This window comes from Haliotis cracherodii, unplaced genomic scaffold, assembly GCF_022045235.1.
Source record: "Haliotis cracherodii isolate W230 unplaced genomic scaffold, xgHalCrac1.p SCAF_29, whole genome shotgun sequence".
NCBI lineage: Eukaryota > Metazoa > Mollusca > Gastropoda > Lepetellida > Haliotidae > Haliotis > Haliotis cracherodii.
The window spans coordinates 1120581-1137859 of NW_027266285.1; the positions used below are offsets into that span (position 1 = coordinate 1120581).

The 17279-nt window shown below is 41.1% G+C and overlaps 1 protein-coding gene across 21 annotated transcripts in view; it reads left to right on the forward strand.

Moving 5' to 3' along the window:
• Window positions 1-17279, forward strand: part of LOC139473536 (tensin-3-like) — a 258760-nt gene that overhangs the window by 213815 nt on the left and 27666 nt on the right. For all 21 annotated transcript variants that reach the window (XM_071256156.1, XM_071256160.1, XM_071256164.1 and 18 more), the window contains 2 exons: window positions 7040-7242; window positions 15708-15776. In XM_071256156.1, the coding sequence (XP_071112257.1) occupies window positions 7040-7242; window positions 15708-15776 (272 nt within the window). The remainder of the gene's footprint in view (window positions 1-7039; window positions 7243-15707; window positions 15777-17279) is intronic.

The window sequence follows — 17279 nt, forward strand, 5'->3', positions numbered from 1 at the left end:
ACATTTCTTACAGTGGAAGTATAGCAGGTACACACATTTCTTACAGTGGAAGTATAGCAGGTACACTCATTTCTTACAGTGGAACTATAGCAGGTACACACATTTCTTACAGTGGAAGTATAGCGGGTACACTCATTTCTTACAGTGGAAGTATAGCAGGTACACTCATTTCTTACAGTGGAAGTATAGCGGGTACACTCATTTCTTACAGTGGAAGTATAGCAGGTACACTCATTTCTTACAGTGGAAGTACAGCAGGTTATCTCATTTCTTACAGTGGAAGTACAGCAGGTTATCTCATTTCTTACAGTGGAAGTACAGCAGGTTATGTCATTTCTTATTTTGGAAGTAGAGAAAGTTTCACATTGTATATCATGATTTTATTTATTGATAATCTAAGGGTAATGCTATTTTGGGGGGCATTGTCATTTGCTGCAACCTGAGGTCTGCCATCAACTGCCTGACAAGTGGGGCAGTTGAATGGGCCAAGGGCTTCTGTAAATGATAATGCTCTGAAGAATAACGTTACCATTATTCTAGCTAAAATGAAGGGAATTTGCCCTGCACATGATAATGTCCCTAAACTAACCAATCAAACAGCAAAGCTTGGCAGTTTTTATTCACATGGACACAACAGTGGTCCCAACATTGGTGCAATGTGTTTAGCCCATTTCTTGTGTCCCATGCTGTTATATTGCTGGAATATGATTAAAAGCGGTGTAAAACCATATATACTCACTCACAACAGAGGTCGACCGCCATGGTCTAGTGGTAGAGCATCTGCCCAGAGAGCGGAGGGTCTGGGGTTTGATCCCCGGCCGCGTCATACCAAAAGACGTTAAAAGATGGTACTTGCTGTTACCCTGTCTGGCGCTCGGCATTAAGGGGCCGGTCGGCTCTGAGTCAATATACTGTGTCTGAGTGGGGTATTCATGTTAAACTGCGGCAAGGTATCTCAGTGGGTTAGTACTATTAATCGGAATCAGTCCAGACTAGTAGTACAAGCAGCCACACACACACAATGTGCATGCACGTCACTATATAAGTGCAATAATCTTTATTGGTAAGGTGTTGGGTAACAACAAGAACCATCTTACAACATCTTTTGGCATTATGCAGCTGGGGATAGAAAACCCCAATTTTCGTTTCTATCACAAGACAACAACAGCAGTTCTTGAGGGACATTTTACTGATTGATACCAGCACCTGCAAGGAAGTTCAGAGAATGAGAATACTTCCTAAACATTGCACTTCGCTGTAGTGTCCACTTTTTCCTCCATCAGCCAGCTATTATACTCATCTTTGTCGTTACTGTTTCTCATGAATATATTCATTGGACATCTTTGACCCATGTATCCTCAGTCACACAAGTCGGAAGCTGTTCTGATAGTCAGATAGCCATGTTTGTTTACTTCAGTATGCAGAATAGCTATGACATCATATTGCAAAGTGATTTAGAATGGCTCATCTGGCAAAAAGAGGGCATTATCAAGTTTAAGTAGCGCACACTTTGCCTGAAAACTTGCAGGCCATAGTATAATTCCATCCATTTTAGCTGCAACCAATATTTAAAGAGGGTGTATGGTATAAAAGTATAAAACAATTTTCTATTTCACTTAAAAAACAATTATGCAAACTTACATGGGTGTTCACAGTGACAACTTATTTGATATTAAAGCATTGTTTTCAACTCATCAAATATGTTCTAAATTACTTTCAGTAGAAAAAGATCCTATGTAAGATTGTTGAAAATGCTGAAATATACTACTGAGGATCATGTATTCAAAATTTTTAGGTATGATATTGGGGACCATGTGTTGAAATTGTTGAATTATACTACTGTGGATCGTGTGTTGAAATATATGTCTGTGGATCGTCTGTTGCAAATGTTGAATTATACTACTGTGGATCGTGTGTTGAAATATACGTCTGTGGATCGTGCGTTGAAATATACTACTGTGGATCGTGTGTTGAAAATGTTGCAACATGATACTATGGATCGTGTGTTGAAATATACGTCTGTGGATCGTGTGTTGAAATATACTACTGTGGATCATGTGTTGAAAATGTTGCAACATGATACAGGGGATCGCATGTGAGGTCCTGCAAGAACTCCATAATTTTGAAACTTCTGTTGGAGACATATGGAAAAGATCCTATGTGAGCACTTCCTGGTGTGTAGATGGGCAGTATCTTGACATGGTAATCAAGCAAGCTTACATCATCAGATTGTAGAAATTGATTTATTGTGAAAGGTGGTTAGTTTCATATACAGTCAAACACCATTGTGTCAAACTTTGATGTGCCGAACTTGTGGTTTGTCTTGAAGTAAAAGCTTGGTCCCTTTAATCATCATTTTCAGATAACTCGAAGTATTTATATAGGTCCCTTCAACTTGGACAGTGTTTGACTGTACTATATAGCGTCCATTTCAAATGAATGAAGTGAAAGCATTCTATCTGTGTCTTGACCCAAGAGTATCAATGAAAGGACCAAGGGGACCTTTTTCTAATTAATATCAAAGGGCTTACTTGAAGATGTGCTAAGTTTGAAAAAAATGGTTGTAAATACTGTTTAAGACATTAAATGAGAATTAAGTCGACCATGACTGTGTTTTCTATTTTTTTCAAAATTACTAATCAAAATAACCTAAATAATGACATTAAAAATACATATCATTGTAAAGGCAGTAGTTTTTGTTAAAAGTATAAAAATCGTATCTTGTTCATGTGTTTAAAATATTTCTTCTGGGTGGATAATGTTGTTTAGTTATGGTAATAATCTTGAACTGTGACATTGTTGAAATGAGCAAAAGTAATCCTGTTTTTCCTGAATCAAGCTGCAGTGTTTTACCATTCTCACAGTCACCATAATTCCTGAACACTTGTCATTATAGATATAAGTCAGTGTCATGATGTGCACCTGATCTACATGCCTGAATGGCAGACAGGGGTAGGGATCAAAGACTGATAAAGTTGAAGAATTATTTCCCAGAATATCTCACACTTCAAAGCCCTATGTTTAGAACACACAGTTGTTCCACACAAAAATGCCAACTAACAAACCCAGTACACAGAAACACAAAGTACACCCAAGCCAACTCCAAGGCAGCAAATCAACATTCCTTTCAGCACAAGTGTTCAGGGTAGGACAAACCTGTAACAAGTCATGGCAGTGACTAAAACTGAAGCAACTTCTTTCATACACTTGCTTAGGTCTCCACAACAAATTGATGCACATGAAAAAGATGGATAATCACATCATTATAAACATCTTTTGATAAAGTTATCATTCCTAGTTGTATATGTCTATAGGTGCTTCAGTGGTGAGTTTATATATGGATTGGCAAATGATTGTTTTGATTTTGAATCATGACACACAGACGGAAATGGAGTCTATGTTCAGGTTGGCATTCCTGCGAAAAATGTGTGAGCAGGACTTGCTAGAAATAGCCCTATGACGAAGTTGAGTGAGTGTTGCAGCGAGTCTAGCTGCCTCACAGAGGAGGAGGGGAAGCTTCCACTATGACTAATTTAGGACTGACGAGGGAAGAAGTCTTCTGGATCAAGTTTCAGGAAGACAGCCCAGGTGCTTCATGAGAGGAGGGGTGCTAAGGCAGTGGTTGGAAGGGGAGAGGATGAGATAAACCAATACAGTAGTGGTTGGAGGCGGTGGGCAGAGGAAACATCACATGGTAGTGGTGGGAGAGGGGAGTATGGGCAGTGGTTGGAGGTGGGGGGATGAAGGGAAGAATCAAGACAGCAGTTGGAGGCACAGGGCGACAGGGAAAGAGGATGTTGGTGGGGGAAAAGGAGGGGGGTGGAATATTTTACCATAGGCAGAGTGCACTACGCCAATGATTTTACAGCTATATTTGTTGCAGGTTCTGTATGAAAAACTAGTTAAAACTGTTGATGCTGTTTGTTTAAGTTCAGAATTGTTGCTAGTTCGCTGTGAATGAATGTAAGGCATTGGTGAAAGAGCAAGGCTCTGAGCATGGTCAGTGGTTTGCGGAAGTGTGATATGTAAAGAATGGGGTAGTTAGGAAGTTAGTTACAACTGTATGTTTGGGAGTACACAAGGAGCATGTTGTCTTCCATATTGTCAATGGTTGGAGTAGTACTGAGATCAGAGATTGTGTGCCATCAACCAAGGGTATAATGTCCATGTGTGTATGTGGTTGCATGATGCTTTGTTAGGTCAAGCAATGTAAGCAATGTTAAAGTAGGGTTGAGCTATCCTGAGAGTGGAACTTGTCACTTGAACAGTAACATCAGACCCTAACACCCAACACACCACCCTCAGTTACATCAGACCCTCTCACCAAACATACCACCCTCAGTTACATCAGACCTTCTCACCAAACACACCACCCTCAGTTACATCAGACCCTCACACCCAACACACCACCCTCAGTTACATCAGACCCTCACACCCAACACACCACCCTCAGTTACATCAGACCCTTACACCCAACACACCACCCTCAGTTACATCAGACCCTCACATCCAACACACCATCTTCTGTTACATCAGACCCTCACTCCCAACACACCACCCTCAGTTACATCAGACCCTCACACCCAACACACCACCCTCAGTTACATCAGACCCTCACACCCAACACACCACCCTCAGTTACATCAGACCCTCACATCCAACACACCACCCTCAGTTACATCAGACCCTCACATCCAACACACCATCTTCTGTTACATCAGACCCTCACTCCCAACACACCACCCTCAGTTACATCAGACCCTCACACCCAACACACCACCCTCAGTTACATCAGACCCTCACATCCAACACACCACCCTCAGTTACATCAGACACTCCCATCCAACACACCACCCTCAGTTACATCAGACCCTCACACCCAACACACCACCCTCAGTTACATCAGACCCTCACATCCAACACACCACCCTCAGTTACATCAGACCCTCACACCCAACACACCACCCTCAGTTACATCAGACCCTCACACCCAACACACCACCCTCAGTTACATCAGACCCTCACATCCAACACACCACCCTCAGTTACATCAGACCCTCACACCCAACACACCACCCTCAGTTACATCAGACCCTCACACCCAACACACCACCCTCAGTTACATCAGACCCTCACTCCCAACACACCACCCTCAGTTACATCAGACCCTCACATCCAACACACCACCCTCAGTTACATCAGACCCTCACATCCAACACACCACCCTCAGTTACATCAGACCCTCACACCCAACACACCACCCTCAGTTACATCAGACCCTCACTCCCAACACACCACCCTCAGTTACATGGCAGATACTGTAGCTGGCTGAAGGACCCGGACTTCTCTCCAACAGTGAATGCTACCAGGGCAGAGGACTACCCTCGGAATGTTGATGCCAGTGGGATAGGATAACCTTGAAAATACGATCCCATAAAAGGAATTAACACAATCACTTCCTGATAAACTTTATCTATGTTACATTTTTCCCAAAGCAAGGTGACACAAGGTATTTTTATTAACTACTTCTATTTGGTATTGGTCTCTGTAAGATACATTTACTTATTAGCAAATGAAAATAATAGCTTCACAACATATCAATCAAGTGTTGTTTTTAGTTTCAAAGTATTTAAGCATTCCCTGGTTGACACATTAAAGTAGTGCAGCAGGTTGTTATCACGTGATGTATGAGAGAGGAATAAGGGAGGAAGAATATATCTGTACCAAAATACTGGGAAAGATACCAATGCTGCAGTGAAAACTTGGGAGGAGGGAGAGGGTGTGACAATTGCACTTAAATTGGGACCAAGTGAATGATGATTCACTGCTTGAATATAAACATGCCAATGTTTGAACGCACATTTTGAAACATCCACAACCTATTTTAATATAGTCATGTGTTTAGGTAGTCAGCATTAGTATAAAAATGATGTGCATTGTAGGTATAACATTCTCTTTATGTTGAATATTATATCAGAACACATGCTTCAGGATAGCAGTATGTCACTCCTAAGTAATCAAACATGTGGTATTTCGTGTTGGAGCTATACTTCATTGTTTAAATTATCCACATTGCCTTGTTGTAAAATTGCAGTCATCCATTGTTTTTCTGGAGCCAGTTTGTTCATGTGGGATGCCAAGACAATGAATAGCTATCGATGGGTCATGCTGTGTGAAATAAAACAGACTGACTTTACTGGATCCGTGAATTAGATGCAGAAGCATCTCTAGATTTTGTGGTGTAAAAAAATCAATAAGTGCAATCAGTTTTGATAGTATCTGGTTATTTTTATTATGCTTAAATTATGGTTCATGCAGAGATCCATAAAAGTTGATTATGATTAGAAACACTTTTTACCCCAGACTGTGCGGTGTGTTTTAACCCAGTCTTTTGGTACTTATCCAAGTATTGATGCATGATGTGATACAGACATGATCACACAGTGATTTGAGGAGGTGTGTATCATTAATCTTGTGATGCCCACTCTGTGTAGCAGATTACTTGTCTTCATTAACCGGGATTAACTGAAGATCCGGGATAGAAGAGGTCTTCAGCAACCAATGCTTGTCATAAGAGGCGACTAATGGGATCATTGTAACCCAATTGCGTGGATCGATGCTAATGACATCAATCACTGGATTGTCTAGTATTTACAGAGCACCATCATATAGCTGGAATATTGCTGAGTGTGGCGTTAAACAACAAACAAAAACTTGTCTTCATTAAAACAATAGCTAATGCACACACAATTACCAATTTAATATAGTGCATCCTGCATTGTTGTAGAATGTATGTTGTGGCCTTGATGGCCAGAACACACTAATTGTTTACTCTTTTCTAAGAAAGATAGATTGGAGATATGTTATGGTTAACCAAAGTAACAACAGCCGTAGACCAACTGGATAGCACAAACATAGTGGTGTTGTCTCCTGATACACACAACCTTCGTTGACTTCCCATGAGGTACTAAAACCACTCGCTGCTGTCACCAGCATGAATCAATGGTCTGTATGTAATAAAACATTCTCCACTTGACAGCAATGTGACAGACAACATGCAGAAGGTATGCATCTCGATATCCCCTGGCATCCCACTGCGAGGTGACATCCTGATGAAGTGCTACCACAAGAAGACCCGCACAGGACAGCGCGAGATGATCTGGAGGTGTCAGTTCCACACCTGTGCTATCTCCGACTACAACCTTGTCTTCACCAAGCAGGAGCTGGACGATGCAATCAATGGTGAGCTTTCTTCATTTTCATTGACCATCACAGGAAATATCATGTATCTTGTATGTTTAAACCCCAGAATTCTCCTTGGTAGCAGCCAAACTAAGACAAGCATTATGGAAAATTCTGTCAAAGACTGTGTTATCTTGTTGATGTCTGGATTAGAGTTCAGTTGAGTATGACTAGTTCTTGGAGTTAATGGCAGTCTAATGACTCTCCTCCAATGTCTGGCTACATTAGTGTGTCTTCTGACTTTGTTTTCACCCCACCAACCCTGTACTATTTGTGTATACTCCATTCAGAACTGACAGGGAATGTGTTAAGTGGAAATATATTTGTAGCCTTAATCTGGGTATCAGTTATCACTCTTATCCAAGTATTTACTTCAAGCTGTGTCGAACTTTTGTAAAGATGTGTGAAAAGTGTGTGAATCAAGAATCTTAACCTCGTAATTCAGTTGATTAATGAAAAAGATATGACTTCAGATTGTAATGCTAATTACCTGACATTGGACCCATGGTAATTCATGAGATGAACTGATTGCTGTAGTTCATTGTTTATAGTACATATTCTACTGAAATGTTCCTGTGTTTCAAGGTTGTAGGCGGCTTCAGTACTTGCTTAGTCACTTATCTCACTGATTACATGTCTGAAGGCTGCACTTCTTGTGGATGGGCAAACACTCAACATGAAACACGATGCTAAAACCCACCCTTTTCAATCAGACTTCTCTATCAGACATTTGAGGATAAGTTGAAATATGGGACGGGAACCACTGGAAATGTTGCATGAAATAATATTATGACATCTGTTACAAGCACTGCTTGTACCTGATACACATATACTGAGGAAGCTTTTGAGGTCTGACATTGATCGATGAATGACAGGAAGCTATATCTGAAGTGTAGAGCTGTGTGATAAAGTTGTGATAGAGAGGAAGTTGTTCCCCAGCCTCCTCCTTGTGGCTCGTGCTGGTCGACACATCATATGTCTACTGCTGGGGTAGCAAGATACAGGAGCATCTCTTGGCTGAACCAATTTCAAGTTCCAGGACCGAAGAATAATTTGCATCCAATATTTGGGATGTACTTCTTGAAGAGTGAACCTGTTTTGACAAAATTATTTCTAGTTTTGCATCACACATACAACTTAGTTCTATGACTTATATGATCAGTGTATATATGCATCAAAGAAAGAAAAAGTTTTGATTTCAGAATGTGTGAAAATCTATGCTTGCAGACACTCCTGTATGAATTCAAAAGGAGAAATTATTGTGTCTTGTACCATTTGGTAATACAAGTTGCCAGGATCCTTCCCATATTCATCCTTGGTTCTGCTGACTTCAGTCAGACTGAGCTGGGCCGCCTTGTTAGCATCAGGATGTTGGCATGCATGGTTGGGAGCAGGAGTGTAAGCCTAACACACTGAAGTTGCCAAGCCAGTGACCAGACCAGAATGTCATTACCCATGATGGAATTATTGTTATACATCATGTACATTTGGCTCTGTCAAATGCGAAACTGCTCATCTGGGAAACCCTTTCAGTCAATTGGTCAGACAGGCAGGCCAGTACCTAGATGCACCTGCTGCTTGTCCACAAAGTCTGTTCCCATATTTAGTGTAGATTCGGTGTAGAATGCCTTATGACCAAATACCATCATCATTGACTCGACTGGGTGGATTGTCTTTACCTTGTATTTATGTAAATTCTGACATCAAAAGATGTATTGCCCTGGTTGCCCTGACGTGGACAGATTGCTTACTAGCATTACATCTCATTGTGTCTTTACCTCATGGCTCATTTCATAAGGGTCATTTCTTGGGTGTCGCATCTCATGGTATGATTGCAGCATTATTGCACACAGCATGATCCACTCACTGCACCCCTTCATTATACTGCTGGAGGTAAGTGCATATGCTTAATGTGCACCCCATCAACACATGCACTCAGGGTACTGGTGGACACACATGTTTTTGTGTACATGTCTGTTTTCTTGTATGTTTACATAAAAATGAATGCTCCCCTGATGCATGATAAGCGAGGTCAGTGTTCTGGAAAGGATCTTCTTCAGTTGGCAGTACTCTTTACTACGCTGCTTCCCTGATGGACCCAACAGATGCCATCATTAGTGCTGGGCAGTGCTATGTCACATTCACTCACTAGTTCAACTGGTATAGGTTATAAAGTATGTTATTTACCCTGATTCACCCAAAGTGGGTTAACATATTTTCATTAGACACTTAACACGTTCTCTTCTTAATGCAGTATAGAATGTTTCAACTGTGTTCTCCTTTCAGTGTTATGAGTTCTACCCCAGAATGTTAACTCACCAAACATCTGCAGTGTACATAGTTAGTACCTCAGTTAGGCTGTAACATACTCCTTGGCACTGACATGCACACGCATGCCCTCAGTATGTGGTGCATTATGTAACTGTGTGTTATGCACATGTGCTGTTCCCTAGTGCTTGTTGGGTCACACATTACTGTAACAGGTCAGTTACAAACACGTGCTCACTGCACTTACTGATCAGAATATATTCATAATACATTGACTCAGGTACTTACAATATCCTTACAGTGCCAGTATGGTGTTAAGGAAGCATTACAGCACATCCATGCAGAAGAAATACTGTCACTGGATATGTATCTTTTAGAAGCTTAGTTATTTACTGTATGTATTTAGACATACAATAGAGCATGGATATAACGAACTACGAGGGACCGGAGAAATCACTTCGTTATATACCTTGTTTGTTATATACGATTTTGCTCAGAGACTTCCACCATCTCGGCTAAAACAAAACACAATACACATACACGTTTATACACGTTTCCTCCCATATCTACCGGGAATTAAGTTAAAAAGTACCCAATGATAGGATCAATGTTTGTTTTACAGACAAGACTGGTCCAAATTACATGGACAGGTAAGATTAACATAATGCAAGTTTAACAAGGTCGAATCATCACCAGTGATTGTGTTTTGATTCACCACGATTGTGTTGATTCACCGCTAATTGCATACAGCCAATTGTCAGTGACACTTGACACTGAGTGAGTTTCTCCGTTCGCTATACATGTGACTAATTAGTGGAGATGGGCCCTGTTGGTGATCAGATATCAGTTCGCTATATATATACGTTAGTTCGCTGTAGAGAGTTTGTTATGTACGTAAATTCTATATGATTTTATATATCTAATAGATAAATCAGGGATTTTTTAACAGATCGTCGTATCCGTTTGTTCGCTCTACCCGTTTACGTTATATCTGTGTACAGACTTTCAGGCTACTGACTTCATATGTGTCAAAATGGAAACACCAATATTATTGTCCACTGCTGTGTGGCTCCTTCACTAGGTTATAGTCAATACTGTATACATAGCAGCATGTGAGTTAGCCTTGTCTTCCTTCCATCTCCCTGTGTCCAGGTGGTACCACTGATACACCCTGCATACCTGTCTGATCTGGTCTCCTCCTACCTATGTGCTGCATCCACTGGCCCCTGTTGGGAAGCAGGTGCTCTTTCTCTGTTCAATGTGTTACATACTAGTATCCCAGTGTATGGGGAAACTTACACATTGCAGGTCCATCAGTGTGTGGTATGTCTGACTGTTCCTTCAAGGTAGAGTACTTATGTACAACTTTCATGGTTTCTGTCTTGTTTCTGATGTTCCCATAGGCACTGCTGACTCATCATTTGTGACAAGTGGTTGTTGTACACTGTCATCTTGTACAGGGCAGTTTGCTGTAGCACTTCCGTAATGTGATTGATTCTGTGAGAAGGAACACCCCAGAGACATGCTCATTGTCTGTTGTGTGAAATGAGATATCTTAATTAGTGCCTTGCATCAATGCTGAGTAGTGATTTCTGTTCTACACGGTTCCCAAATATTGCCAAATGTGTTGAATATCAGCAGTTAAATGTTTTTCCACTCTGCATTGTGCCCCTTCTCTACTGTGTGTTATATGTCAGTAGTCTTCCCATTTTCATGTAACAGGTAGGTCTTCAGCTCTGCATAGTGCCCACTGTTCTAATCTGTGTGGTCAGTGGTCTCCACAGTGGTGTGTAAAAGGTGATTATTTCTGCTCTACATAGTACCCAATTTTCTAATCTGTGGTCAGTGGTCTCCACAGTGGTGTGTAAAAGGTGATTATTTCTGCTCTACTTGGTACCCAATGTTCTAATCTGTGGTCAGTGGTCTCCACAGTGGTGTGTAAAAGGTGATTATTTCTGCTCTACTTGGTACCCAATGTTCTAATCTGTGTGGTCAGTGGTCTCCACAGTGGTGTGTAAAAGGTGATTATTTCTGCTCTACTTGGTACCCAATGTTCTAATCTGTGTGGTCAGTGGTCTCCACAGTGGTGTGTAAAAGGTGATTATTTCTGCTCTACATAGTACCCAATGTTCTAATCTGTGTGGTCAGTGGTCTCCACAGTGGTGTGTAAAAGGTGATTATTTCTGCTCTACTTGGTACCCACTGTTCTAATCTGTGGTCAGTGGTCTCCACAGTGGTGTGTAATAGGTGATTATTTCTGCTCTACATAGTACCCAATTTTCTAATCTATGGTCAGTGGTCTCCACAGTGGTGTGTAAAAGGTGATTATTTCTGCTCTGCATAGTACCCACTGTTCTAATCTGTGGTCAGTGGTCTCCACAGTGGTGTGTAATAGGTGATTATTTCTGCTCTACATAGTACCCAATTTTCTAATCTGTGGTCAGTGGTCTCCACAGTGGTGTGTAAAAGGTGATTATTTCTGCTCTACTTGGTACCCACTGTTCTGATCTGTGGTCAGTGGTCTCCACAGTGGTGTGTAAAAGGTGATTATTTCTGCTCTACATGGTACCCACTTCTCCAGTGTGTTGCACATCAGCAGTGTCCTGAACAACTCTGTTACAATTAGGAAGGGTGTTGTAATAAAGCAGTTGTTCATCCATATATCTTATCCTTACTTAGCACTCCAACTAAATTCGTCTCAGAAAAGTTATCTGTAAGAGGTAGTTATTTCTGTTCTACAGTGTATGCAAGACTTCCCATATGTGTTGCACATCAGCCGTCTCCACATTGTCCTGTATCATACTGTAGTTGCATATCTCTATGGTTCACTTGCCTCTACAAACACCCAACAAGAGAGAATAGCTACTCTGGTGTTGGGTTACAGGGATTTGTCTGCAGGGACTACTGAGCCCTTTCTTTTTCACCTTTCACCCAAGGTGCAATAAAATGTCCCAGTGCTGATGGGTAGCTGAGTGTAACACAAGAGGAAATGTGGCCTAGGTGGCTTCTACATACTGAAGTTAACTGTTTCCATTATCTTGCTGCAGATAGCTATACATTCAGGATCTGAATGCCTGTGTATGACCACCTGCCTCGATCAGTTGGAATACTTGGAAACTGTAATACAGTAAGTTAGATAATGTAGCTGACAGCTTCTTTTCATGGTTTGAAGATAGTTTGTATTTGATGTGTATATATAGAGAGAGACTCTTTTTGAGATTTTTTACTTCAATATTTAGGGTGCAGTAGTTTGACTATTGAATTATCATAAGGCCTTTTCAGCAGATGTTCAAATTGCAAAGAATTGAATTGAGCACTTGAGGATTTGTGGCTATCCCAAGAAATCCAATGTTATAGGTTAGCCTAGATTCTCAATTAAATGGGACTGCAGGTGGGCAAGACTCTTGATAACTGGTAACCGCTGTAAGTCTCTGTTTGGATTTGTCAGCTCTTATCATTTCAACAGCTTATTTCTCAGCCAACCCTGGTCAGGAAATAAATGTGGTGAAATGTCTTCTCTGACAATTCCTTTGAGTGGGTAATCCTGACAACGTCAGCACACAAGTTCCGACAAAGCCAACAGGTTCCGCAGTTTGGGGTGTTGGAATGTTCTATCATGTTATGGATTGTGGACCAGCTATAGCTACGTATATATCAAAGCTGGAGGGAGGGAAGCAAGGGCCCTCCAGGAAATAAATGGCTCCTTTGCTATGACCTTTCATGCCATTAAGCTAGTGATGGGGCAGAAGAGGGACTGATTCATCAAGACGTGAGCTAATTTGGTGGCATGCTATTTCTGTCAGCATGAGACAGTTACTGAATATCAACCATATACTTGTTCCATTTAAATCCTATAGTGTTGTTCACAACTGAAATTGTTGGAGGTGGTGAGTTTCATTTTGACTGTCTAATGTAGTGTTCTGAAAGTGGATTGGAAGTTGACATATGGGAGCGGTTCCAACAATTCAGCCATCAACATAGTTTCAGGATTACTGGTTTGCTGCGATTTATACCTGGTGAGATCACCTGCCGTTGGTTCTCAGAAAGTGGCTGTTACAGTCAGAAGAGATACAGTCTGTTGAAATTACTTATCTAGGAAATAACTTATCTAAGGAAAATATGGAACTAATATAAATAAATATTGGTTTTCTGATGGCTGATAGAGAACTTTCTTGAATGAGCGTATTCCCAAGTTTGTCTGAGTATCTACAAACCACATACTTTCCTGTCATAGATGCAGTCAGGCATCATAGATTTCTTATCTGATATTTTACATAAGAAACTGACATGTTCGAGGAATAGTTCATCAGGTCTATGGTTTCACCATACTTTCCGTATTACACCCCATTCCTCCACTAGCTGTGCCCACCTGAGGCTAAAACACAACACCTAAAGTCTCTTATCCTATGATCTGTTATCACAGAGCTAGTAGCCATTATTGTAATAATAACTGACAACAGCAGATGGAGAATTGGCCAGAGACATGATTGCCCAACCCATGGCGCTATAAAGGGGAGGTATAATCACCCCCTCTGCTGAGTCCAGAACGGGATGCAGATCTGTACAGCAGCATTCCCAATGCCTGACACCATCCCACTATCAACAGGTTCCTCACAAGTGGCAACTCTTGGGGTTGCCACGGTGATCCATGGATGTCGGCCATCTTGGAACTATCTCTGAGAGGGGGAAGTTTTGTGAGTTCTCATGGCTTGGCTGCTCAGAGCCTAAACTCCTCGGATAAAGTAGTTTTGTTTCGTCTGGAATTATTTCTTCATTGTAGAAGGATGTGAAGTGATATCATGTATTTTGAGGATGGATTAAGGACTAAGTTGTGTGTTTTGTGACAAGTTCGTTGGATTGCATATCTGCCTTCTGGGATACCTCTAGGAGTGTGAAGGCAAGTTTCTCATTGGTGTGTTCATGTGGAAACAGGTAATGTCATGATCATGAAATCAAAATAATAACACCTAGAACATGGTTATATGCATGATACAAATCATGTAACATATGTTTATTTCAATGAGACTTGTTGAAACCTTTGAAACCAATTAGGTCTCCCTAAAATGATATGCCTGATGCATTGACATGTTGATAATATGGATTTATATGATTGTACTAAGATATTTGGTCTAACAGAATTGGGTAGGGTAGAGGAAGCCAGGGTTTTTGCCAGGGATGTTTTTGTGAAGTTATTGTATGTGTTGTGCAGAATACTGGTCTTGATACCTACAGGTTGAAACAAGTACACCAACACCCACAGCAAATGTCAGACTCCCACTACATACAGTCAAACTCTTTGATGCTCAGAATCTGCCAGAAATCTCAATTGTAATGAGAATCACATTTGTACAGGTTTATCAATTGTTGCTAGAAGTGTTTCCAAGATTTGTTTTGAATTTGGGTGGATGGCGTCAAATGTGATTCATGTGACCTGATTTCTGCAACCTCCACGGTGCCCTCCCTCCCTTCCTCTCCCCCACCCCACCTCTCCAGATGTCAGTGTGTATGCACATGTGAGTAAAGGCCATACACTAGATGGGCAGTCAGGCTGCTGGCATTAACATAACTGTGCAGGCTCTGTTGGGAGGTTAATGATAAAAGTAGGACATGATATCACATAAGCTATCATTTTCAAACAGGACTGGACAGTCTCAGCAGAATGTCAGTACAGGAACATAATTTTGAGTTGTGCTGCTTAAATGGCATTAAAATAAGTTTCAAATAAATCAGGTACATGTTGTACATTGATTCCACTGTTTGACTGGCCACAAATGTTAATCAAATTATACTCTGACAGCACTGATTCTGTTTGGAATGCCTGGGTAGTACCATAATACCAGAATCAAATCAGTTTCCACTGACTTTGTTCATGCTGTGAGGTTCAAGTGCTCGTTGCTCTTCATCTCGTTGTTATGGACAGCGACAAGACTTGGAGTTTATTTCTCTGCAACAAGATAGGCATTCAGTGCATGTGTCGATATTATCAAGACATACACCAGAGATTTTCTGTCTTGTGTAGCTGACATATTTAAATAATTAGGTAAGTTAGCACTCTGTTCATATTTAGAGCACCAGGTTCAAAATGGAAACTTTATGAACATATAGCTCATGGTTAGTTCAACAGTGTGTTTCGGATGTTGGCATGCATTTTGTATTTTACATAGTATTCATTTTGCATCTGTATGTTCATGTTTCAGATCCTCGGTTCCCCGATTCAGGAAAAGTAGAATTTGTGTTTGGTCCACGGTCTGATGGTTTGGTTTCAGGTGAGTACTTCTCTGTCCTTCTACTGTATAATGTATAACTAGTGTGTCCAGCAGGAGAGAACCTCCATGTCCTTCTTCTACTTAATGTATAACTAGTGTGTCCAGCAGGGGAGAACCTCCATATCCTTCTGTTGTATAATGTATAACTAGTGTGTCCAGCGGGGGAGAACCTCCATGTCCTTCTACTGTATAATGTATAACTAGTGTGTCCAGCGGGGGAGAACTTCTATGTCCTTCTACTGTATTATGTATAACTAGTGTGTCCAGCGGGGGAGAATGTCTATGTCCTTCTACTGTATAATGTATAACTAGTGTGTCCAGCGGGGGAGAACCTCCATGTCCTTCTTCTACTTAATGTATAACTAGTGTGTCCAGCAGGGGAGAACCTCCATATCCTTCTGTTGTATAATGTATAACTAGTGTGTCCAGCGGGGGAGAACCTCCATATCCTTCTGTTGTATAATGTATAACTAGTGTGTCCAGCAGGGGAGAACCTCCATATCCTTCTGTTGTATAATGTATAACTAGTGTGTCCAGCGGGGGAGAACCTCCATATCCTTCTGTTGTATAATGTATAACTAGTGTGTCCAGCAGGGGAGAACCTCCATATCCTTCTGTTGTATAATGTATAACTAGTGTGTCCAGCGGGGGAGAACCTCCATATCCTTCTGTTGTATAATGTATAACTAGTGTGTCCAGCGGGGGAGAACCTCCATATCCTTCTGTTGTATAATGTATAACTAGTGTGTCCAGCGAGGGAGAACCTCCATATCCTTCTGTTGTATAATGTATAACTAGTGTGTCCAGCGGGGGAGAACCTCCATATCCTTCTGTTGTATAATGTATAACTAGTGTGTCCAGCGGGGGAGAACCTCCATATCCTTCTGTTGTATAATGTATAACTAGTGTGTCCAGCAGGGGAGTACTTCTATGTCCTTCTACTGTATAATGTATAACTAGTGTGTCCAGCGGGGTAGAACTTCTATGTCCTTCAACTGTATAATGTATAACTAGTGTGTCCAGCAGGGGAGAACTTCTATGTCCTTCTACTGTATAATGTATAACTAGTGTGTCCATCAGGGGAGAACCTCCATATCCTTCTGTTGTATAATGTATAACTAGTGTGTCCAGCGGGGTAGAACTTCTATGTCCTTCAACTGTATAATGTATAACTAGTGTGTCCAGCGGGGTAGAACTTCTATGTCCTTCTACTGTATAATGTATAACTAGTGTGTCCAGCAGGGGAGAACTTCTATGACCTTCTACTGTATAATGTATAACTAGTGTGTCCAGCAGGGGAGAATGTCTATGTCCTTCTACTGTATAATGTAGAACTAATGTGGTCAGCGGGGGAGAACGTCTATGTCCTTCTACTACTTAATGTATAACTAGTGTGTCCAGCAGGGGAGTACTTCTATGTCCTTCTACTGTATAATGTATAACTAGTGTGTCCAGCGGGGGAGAACCTCCATATCCTTCTGTTGTATAATGTATAACTAGTGT